This window comes from Austrofundulus limnaeus, unplaced genomic scaffold (genome assembly GCF_001266775.1).
Source record: "Austrofundulus limnaeus strain Quisiro unplaced genomic scaffold, Austrofundulus_limnaeus-1.0 Scaffold742, whole genome shotgun sequence".
Classification (NCBI taxonomy): Eukaryota; Metazoa; Chordata; class Actinopteri; order Cyprinodontiformes; family Rivulidae; genus Austrofundulus; species Austrofundulus limnaeus.
Window position 1 is genome coordinate 69,998 of NW_013953144.1, and position 10,888 is coordinate 80,885.

Here is a 10,888-nt window from a genome sequence, read left to right on the forward strand (position 1 = left end):
CATTAGCACCTCTAGTAATATATTTACTGAGAAAAATGGTGACGTGTTCAATACTTATTTTACCCGCTGTATTTTCCTTTGCCTGGTTACTGCAGTTTACTTCCTGTCTTTCAGGACTGTAACAGGGTGAATCCAACAGAGCAGCCCGCAGGTCAATCCAAGCTTGTTGTGACACTGACACCAGAGTTGCAGCTCGTTCTGTCCAGGATATCCCCCATTAGAGAGGTCAAGCAGTTTGGGCAACTCCCTTTATCCCAAGCTCAGGCAGCTGTCCAACAGCCAGCATCTCAAATCCCACCCATCCATTCCCATTTCTATCCCCTGATCCCACATGCCACTGCTGTGTTGTTTTAGGGCATCCATCATCGGGCCAACCAGTTGTTCTTAATACTGCGATGAGGAATCAACCTAAGGCGTCTACATAAATAATCAGATTTCCTGCTCAGCTACTTTTTTTCCCACTTCACACTGCAGTCTTACCCAGAATATTTATCTATCTGTGGTGTTTGTAGGGAACAGTACAAACCAGAGCCACCGGAGCCTCCTTCGCCTCCTCTGTTTTTAACCTGATGAATGCCATCATGGGCAGTGGAATACTTGGTCTAGCTTATGCTATGGCCAGCACAGGAGTAGTTGGTTTTTGGTAAGATTTCCCTGATTCAAGTTTTCTTTTAACATCTGCTCCATGTTTACAGTTGAACAACATGACTTTTTAGTTTATGCTCTGATTTTTATTCTTCAGCATCTTGTTAGTACTGGTTTCCAGCCTGGCAGCATACTCTATACATCTCCTTCTGAAGCTTTGTGATCAAACAGGTGAGMGATAACACGTTTAGAAAACACATTCTTGTAGGCCTATCTAAAGAGATTATTCTAGACGTCATACCCTGAACCAGCTCTTCTTCTTTGCGCCCCTGATTGAATCATTCAAAGCAAAGCTAGCTTATGTGTTTTTAAAAAAAACGATTCAAGCTCCAAGTCCTGGTTGGTGATGTTTGGAAAAGGATCAAAGGGATTTAAAAAAGAAAATTCTAAAATAGATTACAAAAAGAAATGTAATTTGTTGATTGCCWCTAAATCAGTTTTTATAGGACATTCTGGCTATCGCACAACTTTAATGCTTCCTCTTTACTTCATCGTGTCAGCTTGTGTTATCCTCAACATCTAAAGTGTTCTTTTATCAAAGCTGCTTTTTTTAACATTGTAGGTATCAACTCATATGAAGACCTTGGTGAGAAAGCATTACACAAACCAGGAAAAGTACGTTTTACCTTTTATTTATTATTATTGTTTTTTCAATTGCTGGATATTTGCCCAGTCGATCTGTTCACACACTCCTGGTTTCCAGGAAGGTCATTCCTGCTAAATGTCTTTCTAAAATTCTCTCCAGGTCATGGTTGGAATTGCTATTGTCGCCCAAAATATTGGTGGTAAGCTCATTTCAGTGTTCACTAACAGATGTTTTATTATTCCTGACATGTCAAACATAAACAGATTGTGGTTTTTATGATAAGCACGGGGTAAGGAACGCTGCAAGATCAGTTTGTTGACTTTTGGAGGAAGATACTGCCTCCTGCTGGTGAGCAGCAGGCTCTATGACGAGGTTTGTTACCCCACCTCCTCTCCCCCCACACTGTAAGGCTATTATCTAGACTCCCTGATAACCTCCGACCCTGAAGCTGCTATCCTCTCTGCCCTCTCCCCTGGGCCTGAATCTCTTCTTCTCCAATCGATTGCTGATGGTGAACTCACTCCCATCGTTTTTGTTTTTTTTGTGCGCAGAGTAACTTATCGAGACCCCTCCCTATTTATTTATTTTCCCTCCAGTCTCAGACCACCGTCTGCACTCATTTTACAGCTGAAAGCAGAAGCGATTGCTCTCATGCCGTCATTAGTGGCACAGCTGAGTAGATCACTGCCGTGTTTTCGGTGTTTGTGGTTTTCCCAGCATGGGGCCGTGTGTGCAAGAGTGTGAGAGCCAGCACTCCAGCTTGCATCTGTCTATACCTCAAGCCCCTTTTTATAAGAGTGCAATTAGCCTCACTCTGGGTAAACATTCATCTGCACTGCCAAAGGCTGATGGGCCAATTGACCTTAATTACTGACCAGCCCCTGGCTCTCACAGCCTGCCTCTCTCTGTGCTCCTAATGAAATGAAAGTGGCTCTGTCTTTTGTTGAACACACTCTCCAGCTATTTGCTGACCACACACAGTGGACTTACCTCAATTTTCCTTGAACTTTACATACATGCGTGTTATTAGAATGTGTTTTCTTACCACTTGGCCAATAACAATCTTCTTTGTTCACTCAAGGGCTGTTTTTGTTTAGACATGTAAGTATTATCGCACCAGCAGTTCCTGTAGAAGCAGTGTTGTGTTTTGTGACCTRCTGCATGAAATTAAACCACCGCGTCATGTGTGTTGTGGAACTCTTCTCGTCAGTGTGTCTTTTTTTATTCATTTCTGTGTGCTTTTTCTTTTGGTATTTTTTTTCAGATAAGCTTTTCCTGTCTCAAAATAACCCTTTATTGATAGATTTTAGTGCTTAATAGTGCCAGAGGTATTGCTCAGAGAATGTGCTTGTGTCTGTGTGGGCTGGAGGAATTTTCCTTTAATAACAAATACAGGATCAGAGAGATTATGGCGGAGATTATTTAACAGAGAGTGCAATACCTGCCCTCGGGGCAAGAAGGTCCCATCTAACCCCACATATGCCTGGATTCACAAATCTAAATCCCTTAAATTTACCCTCATCTCATGACCAGCGGCACTCTGCACCCGGAGCACCTCCTCACACCAAATGCGCTCATTTTTTTCTTGCTCCCCACGTTGTTTCTGGAGTTTTTTGGGGCTGACTCACAGGAAATGACCCCGAACCTCACTCTGATTGGCTGTCTGAGCGTTCGGGGGAAGTATCCCGTTTCCTAGCGAGGTGGAGAAAGGGTGGAAGTACCTGGATTAGCGTCAGAGATCATTACTGTTAGCATTCCTGTCCCCNATTTGAGAGCTGTCAGAACTTTGTTGTTGTTATAATTCTAGAATAAAATATTTTTTATAAAATCTGAACCAAGCTCTATGTCAGATTTTTATATACTTCTTTAAAAACAAATTTTAAAGGGGATAAATCAAGCAAAATCTATTTTTAAAGTAATTTTGTTGTGTACTTGGAATCTCTAGAAGTGTAGAAAAGTTTAATTTAGTCTCTCCTGGTGCAGCGTAGATATCTTTTTATTCTGTTTGGTTCATATTTTTTTTTCAACCTGTTCAGTTTTCCCAATTTTCTATGACGTTTTCTGAATTATTACATCAAATCATGCGATGGAACTGCCAAATAAGATCTGGACTTACCAACTACAATTTGGTGGTCTTCATTCTCCTCTGGCTCTGGGTCAGACTCTGGCTCCAACATGKAAGKYTGRATGGACAAGTCTTCTGTGGTTGTCATCGTTTAATTAATTTTTAGTAAAATGTTTCTCAGCCACTATTTAGTCGTAAACCCCCATAAACCTTCTATCCAACTAGAATGGACCAGTATGGAAGCTGGGTGGGGGGCAGGGTGTGAATCACCATGTTTGGATTTAAAGGGACAGCATCAAAATGAGTTGATCTCAAACAAACCTCAGAAAAGAGGTGAAAGAGGGGCTTGTGGAGTTACAAGGGGATATTCAGACCAAAGCATTGCAGTTCCACATCATATAGAGCCCAACTGAATGGTTTAAATGTGAAAAAGAAGGCTTTAATGCATGATATGTCTCATTATAGGCCAGAGGGTGGTGCAAATTAAACCATAGCATCTGTTTCAGGTGTTATCTTACTTGGCCCTCTCTAGTTTCCATACACCTGCCTTTGCCCCTGCCCCACACAGAGCAGGACCATGCCTGGGATCATCCTCTTCCTCCCTTATCTGCAGTTCAAAGTCTGTTGACTGAATTATCTCCGGACGTTCAGAGCGAAGAGGAAACAACTGTCGTCGGCTCTCATTTGGCCCCGCAGAGGAACCCTTCCCTGACAGCTGGTTGGTTAACTGGTCTTTACCGGCTAATCCTGAGGCGGAGGGATGGGAACAGTGAGAGAAGACGCACCAGTGCCCGAACGAGGACAAACAGGCTCAGTGTTTCCTCTGGGACCGAGTGGTGTCATGGGATAGTGGATGCTCGTAGAGGAAAAGGAAGCAGAGGTTTCGGGTTTGAGAGGCTGCAAAGTGACTGAGGCGTTGAGTGGAAAGTTGTTGGCCGGGCACACAGGAAGACAGAGGGTAGATTTGACTCAGAGCGGAAGAAAGAACAAGTGCAGGATGACGAGCAGGGCCTATTGAATTCAGAGCACCTGGGTTCACGGATCAAAGGACCGTCTGTGAATTTTCAGGGCTTCGCAATCCACCAGCCATATTGTCCCGCAGAGAGGCTCTAAATTCACACATCAGCAAAAACCACTATGTGACCTGGCCCCTAACTACAGTATGGCCTGTTGGATCGAGTTGATTTAAAGAAGCACAAGTCGTCCACTCAGATGTCCCCTCTGGCCTCCTCTTCTGTCTTAGCTCTGTCGCTCGCAAGGTCATCCCTTAGCCAGTCATGACACTCCAATTAAGGCGACTGATAGACACAGCTAATTGGTTGGATTTATAACCTCCTTTTATTATGCTTTATGAGGAAGGCAAGTGGAGGGCATTACCATTTATAGGCCTCAGGCTCCATGCTGGATCACTGTCATCCAGTACTGTCCAGCCTAGAATACTGCAGCAGTTTTAGGTGTCCCTTTACCCTTCCCAGCCTTGACTTAAATTTAAAAGAAATAATCGAATGTACAAATGCAAAAAAATAAAAAAGACACTTAAAAAGGAAATCAAAAATGACAGAAAAAAGTTCAATTTTAGGTGAAATATATTGGAGCAGCTCTACAGGGCAGGAAGGCGAGGAGAAAAGCAGGAGAGGCTCCTGTAATGAGTGTGTGGTTATTGATTGTATTGTCAGGGTGGCTGACCGGGGTCCCGTGTGCTGTGGGCCCCAGTCCATCTGTGGACAATGCAGTCAGTTACACCTCACTGCTCCGTCTAATAAAGAACAGGCAGATTGATGTCACCAGTATGGTTGAACTCTACCTAACACTCACCGGCAACACACACACACACACACACACACACACGCACACACACACCACTCTTTCAATTCTCCATCCTGGCTGCTCTCCAGCAGTGTGAAGATCTGCAGAACGTAGACCCCGATGACACTACCCCCCACCTCTTCCTCTCATTTTATTGTATCCCCCCACTGTCTTGCCATTTTCTCACAGTGCATTGAACTAGCATCTGTGCATTTGCTGTATTTGTGATTTCTAAGTTTATGATTGCATTCATTTATTTTTTTACATCTTTGTCTCCGCAGCCATGTCGTCTTATTTGTTCATCTTGAAGTCGGAGCTTCCTGCAGCCATTTGCAGCTTCCTGAGCTCAGAAAACACAGGGTGGGTACAGAACTGTGAGCGTCTTCTTTTGACAAAATGGCTACTGAGAGTTATCAATGATCCTTCAAAATTACACAAACAAAAATGAGAAATGTATGAATAATTCTGTGGATCAAACCCCTCTCAGCTTTGTGTCTATTGAGCAAAATAAATGATGTCCAAAGGAATATTATTCATGATGAAGGAAGTCGTTCATCACTTCTCAGCAGCCTGAATCTTTCATTGACCCACGTGGATGCAGCTTCTCCTCCTCGCAGAGAAAAGTCCCCGGACAAGAATGTAGTGTACATCACTTTATTATTGGCCACACTGGTTTAAGCGAGACTTGTAGCAGCTCTCAGCCCCATCTGTCAACATCTGACTCTTCCACACACAGCTGCTCTGTATTAGTGTGCCCCCCCACTCCCCGTTACTCAAAATCTCTCACACATGTTCACCCCCGAATCAGACTGATACAAGGGGATATCAGTTTTGCCATTCTAATTACAGCTGACTGTGGTGGGGAGCAAAACATTTCTGTTAATGAGCGGCTTTGGGATGTTGAGAGGCGTGCACCCGGTTCCACCAAAGCCTGAATAAATGAGTTGTTTTATATTAAAACTTGCTACTTTTTGCCGGCTCATTTATTATAATGCGGCAAAGCGAAAACAGGCGTGCTTGATCTCTTTCTGTTTCTGGTTTAAAAAAAAAGGAAAAAAAAGCTTGCGCATCCTTTTTCTTTTATTGGGATTTATACTAAACAGCTGTTGGATTGGGCTGCATTTTTTTTTTTCAGATTTATGCTGATCTTCAGAACTGTGTGGACATTGTCATATTCCAAAGTTAACTCTGGGATATTCAGTGTCTTGTTTCTGCGTTAAATGCTTCACATTTCATGGCTTGTGTACTAACCTGAAGCCTTTTACAGTGAATTTGAATTCTCCTAAAATGTAATCCTTTGTTTTAAACGTTACTGTTCAATTTTTTTGATCTAAACTTGTCTTGGAGTGGACATAATGAGCAGAAGGTCAGAGCAAAGGTCACCCTGACGTGCAGTTATGGGACAGAATGTATGTAGACACAGAGACAAATCCATCAGCGCCTATAGTAACGCCACAGCTGTGGACGTGCCAAACGGGGGTCAGTGGCTGTTGATGTGGTCCGAGCAGGTGCTGCTGACTCTGGAAGCCCTCGTAAAGAAAAGTGGAGCCAGTCCCTCGTGGCCCCCACGCTGCGGGTCCAACGTACAGCAGCGACGAGCAGCACCCCTCCTGCCCGACCCGACCCCAGCGGAGCCGGCGTGTTTTCCACATGTGTCACTCCAACACCCCTCYCCCTCCTCCTCGAACTCCCCGATCCCAAATAAACCGCCAAGGCTGCCCCTCAGCGAAGGAAAATATTATTCTCTTCTCGAAAAACCCAGTGAGAGAAACCTGGTCCCATCTGATGGTGCAGCACAACGTTAGCATGTGAATTACATAATTGTTATGATTTGCAAGAGCTAAAGCCTTTAATTCGTACCACATGACGAGTCTGTYGCTTTCTATTTGGGCTCGAAATGGAGACAGATTTCCAGAACTGGTCCATCCTGAAGCGTTTCAAGACGCAGAAAATGATGAGGATAAGAAATGTGGCTTAATTTGCCTTCGATAACGCACATATTTGTATGTTTTCAGACATGCTTGGTATGCTGATGGCAGGTTGCTTCTGATTCTTGTCACGGTTTGTGTCGTTCTGCCTTTAGCTATGCTTCCTAAAATTGGTAAGAACTCGAAACTTTTAGATTTTCTGCTCAGACTAGTTTGTTTCACTTGATCTTAATGGATGTTTTTTTTTTTCACTCACAGGCTTCCTGGGCTACACCAGCAGTCTTTCCTTCTTCTTTATACTGTATTTTACAATTGTGGTAAGCTTTGTCATAAACATTCAAACATACGTCATCAGCATTTCTTCCATTGTTGACTCTGCATCGTCTCGTCTGTAGGTTGTGGTGAAGAAATGGTCCATTCCCTGTCCTCTGCCTCACAACGAGACGACACTAACAGGCACTTTCCAGGTAGATGATTTCTCCAGCCACAAATACTAAACATCAGGAACAATTCTGGTCATGTTGAACTGAAATAGTCGTATTGTTTCTATAAATTAAATAACGTAGAACATCAGAGTGTTTGTTGTGAAGTTTAATGAAAATAATGAACATTTTGATTGAGTAGGTGGGTTCAGGCTTCTGTAAGACATAAGTCTGAGTTGTAGGGAGTTTTTGACCAGAAGGTCACGGCCACAAGCTCAGGAAGAAAACGCAGGATATTGAGTTTAGTGATTGTGTCAGTTTTGGCTGATGAGGACCAGAGAGGCATGCAGAGAGCTGTGCACGGTGAATAAAACCAGTCCTAAAGGGAAGGAAGTCCAGGTGACCCTGTCTGATCCTGGAAATGAACTCTGACTTTTAGAAATTCTACACCGAGCAACAACTCCAGACCTTGCGTGGGTTAGCTTAGGGATTAACTTTAGGAAACGTATTTCCCCTTAGCAGCAAGACTAAATTGTGAAAATATATTTCTCTTTTCAACAGGGGGGAAAAACGTTTTCTATTTTTCTCCCTTGTATTTTTTTTTTTTTTTGCAGGTATCAAATACCTCTGACTCAGAATGTACGCCCAAACTCTTCATCATGTCGACCAGGGTGCGTATATGAAACTCTAGTTTTTTTTTTCTTCACACTGAGCCTTTGTAGAGGCAGTGAGAAGCTGGCGAATGCCAGTTGTTTGACTCTGCTGACAGCTCACACTCTCACCTATAAAGAATTGGTGTGTTTTTATAAAGAAGTCAAGCAGCGCCTATCCTGCTGCCACTCACATTTATGCTGCATGCTGAGGCCATATGTAGACATGATTACATTTAGGCTAAAAGAATCTGCTGCTTCTATTTCTGCAGTAAAGTGTATATTTGCTGGTAGTGTGGAGGACATTTAGAGGACACTGTAACACCTCCCTCCTGTGCACCGCAGTAAGCTGATAATTTGTCAGTGACGTTTTTACTGTGACTGGTGTTTGTTGCAGAGTGCCTACGCCATCCCCACCATGGCCTTCTCCTTTCTGTGCCACACAGCTATCCTGCCGATCTACTGTGAATTAGAACGGTCAGCTTTCCAAAATGACCAACTCTGCTGGTGATGAGTGTGAACGCTCTGCTCAGCGATTGTCCTCATGTCTTTTAGACCCTCCAAGACCAGGATGCAGAACGTTTCAAACATYGGCATTGGCCTCAGCTTCCTGCTTTACTTCATTTCTGCTCTGTTTGGTTACCTCACCTTCTACGGTAAGCCTGCGGGGACACTCGTCATCGAGTTTCCACTCTGTCTGCGCCCTCACTTGTCTTGTCCGCTGCTTGTAGGTCATGTGGAATCTGAGCTGCTGCTTGGCTACAAGACGTACTTGCCGCGGGACATCATGGTGATGACGGTCCGGGTGGCCATCCTCCTCTCTGTGCTGCTGACTGTGCCGCTCATACACTTCCCTGTGAGCGCACCAAGACACATGATATCTGTTTAACTCTATAGGGCAGAAAAGTATCTCAGTTTGCTCGTGCTTTTAATTCAGGCTCAATTCTGTGAAATTTGGTAAAGTCAGGATGTAATTTTACATGTCGGTGATTGTATTGTTAGGCTGCCTGGATGATAATATAGTAACAAAAGCTCATGTTTGAACTGAAATAGCTGTATTTGTTTGAATGCTAAAGGCTCGTAAGGCTGTGATTTTGCTGCTGTTTGGAGGTCGTGCCTTCTCCTGGTGGATCCACATCATCTCAACACTAATCATCCTGAGCGTGGTGCTAATACTGGCCACCTTTGTGCCTGATATAAGGACTGTGTTTGGAGTAGTAGGTATGGAACAAATCTTTTAATACAGAAAGATAACTGCAAATTTAGCTGCTCAGTTTCTTTTCAGCAKCAAAAAGGACATTAAGAGCAGCTAACGTTTCACAATTCCACTGGTATTGATTGCCGCTGCTGAAATTACACGGCCTGCTCCTGCATATTTAATGTTGTCTTCCTGAACCAACGGTTTATGAAGCTTCTGTTATCCAACATGCAGCTTGTTGTCTGTGCCKTTTAAGAAGTCTTTCCTGTTTTGTTTCTCAGGTTCAACCACGTCCAGCTGCCTGCTGTTTGTTTTTCCAGGCGTCTTCTACCTCAAAATCAGCGACCGTTGCCTCAAATCCATCRACTCAGTTGGGGTAAATCCTCAGTTTGATACTTTTCACCTGATTTATGTCGTTGCTGCACTCACAGGTTTTTCATTTATTTTATATTTTGTCTCCAGGCTCTGCTGCTCGTTATCTTGGGGGTGATTATGGGTGTTATCAGTCTGTCTGTCATCATTGTTACGTGGATCACAAATTCATAAACCCCTCTGGTCCGGAAAAAAAGGAAAAAAAATCAGAAAACAAAGGGAAACATAAACCAAAGACACTGAGTTAAATTAAATGTGTATTGCCCACTGCCTTATATKCCAAAAACTGAAACCGAAATCCTCCTGTGCTGAGAGGGAATGAAGTTGGAACTGCTYTGGTCAAACTTTGTAAAGGTCTTTATGCACTAAGGGTTGTAAATGACTCTCAGCTACTACCACACCAAATTTTAACTGCATATCTGTAAAAATAACTGAATTTTAGCCAGTTTTGTTTTTGTTAAGGTCAGCTGGCTGTGGCTGATAAAAAGGGAACAGAGAAATAATGAGCAGCAGTATCTCAGGCACATTTTATCCACTTCTGAACACTAGTGTTTTATACATCCTTTACACACTGACACAGTATCAAAAATCAAGACAATTCACTTGTTTACGAATAAATATAGATATTAATTCCTGGTGCAAAAGCGGAATATGGTTTACTATGATTATTTCATGCTGTCACTTTTATTTTCACTGATGTAGCTGTTTTGTTGCTTTATGTGGACAATCGTGCACTTCAGTTAAACACTTATGTGAAACTGTTAAATAGGACACTTTATTTCTGTTCAGTCATTGGTTTGGGAACATTCTTTTAATTACCAGTATGTATTATTCCACCTACAGTCCTGACTTTAAATGTTATGCCCTGTTCTGTGGAAGCTGTTTTTTTATTGTGTTTTTAAATGAGTGGCATTAAATGAAAAAGGGAACATGTTGATGTAATGAGATGTCAGTTTGCTCATTTAAATGTCTTCATCAACACTCTGGAAGGCTCTTCAGTCTTTATGTCTGCACGTTTGATTGACAGGAGTGGTTATGATACAGATGTGCTCGTCTGTGTTCAGCTCAGGCTCGGCTTGTAGCTAATCAAAGCCACATGCTCGGCACGTTTCTAATCATGATGTAGTTTAGATTGTCTTTATGCTGCTTCTGAAGCCGGCCGCCACACGACTGACTGCTGCTTTTAATCTGAAGGATTAGGCAGGCTGCTGTCCCT

The 10,888-nt window shown here is 43.0% G+C and overlaps 1 protein-coding gene across 1 annotated transcript in view; it reads left to right on the top strand.

Annotated features, from left to right (window-relative positions):
• Positions 1-10,653, top strand: part of slc38a6 (solute carrier family 38 member 6) — a gene marked incomplete at its 5' end in the record, with an annotated part of 11,101 nt that extends 448 nt beyond the window's left edge. The window contains 15 exon segments of the mRNA XM_014028297.1: positions 513-643; positions 743-816; positions 1,208-1,260; positions 1,391-1,430; positions 5,384-5,462; positions 7,118-7,203; positions 7,289-7,347; positions 7,426-7,497; positions 8,067-8,123; positions 8,500-8,579; positions 8,658-8,758; positions 8,834-8,958; positions 9,179-9,323; positions 9,582-9,676; positions 9,763-10,653. Of these exon segments, the coding sequence (XP_013883751.1) occupies positions 513-643; positions 743-816; positions 1,208-1,260; positions 1,391-1,430; positions 5,384-5,462; positions 7,118-7,203; positions 7,289-7,347; positions 7,426-7,497; positions 8,067-8,123; positions 8,500-8,579; positions 8,658-8,758; positions 8,834-8,958; positions 9,179-9,323; positions 9,582-9,676; positions 9,763-9,846 (1,281 nt within the window). The 3' untranslated portion in view covers positions 9,847-10,653.
• Between the last annotated feature and the right edge of the window lie 235 nt (positions 10,654-10,888).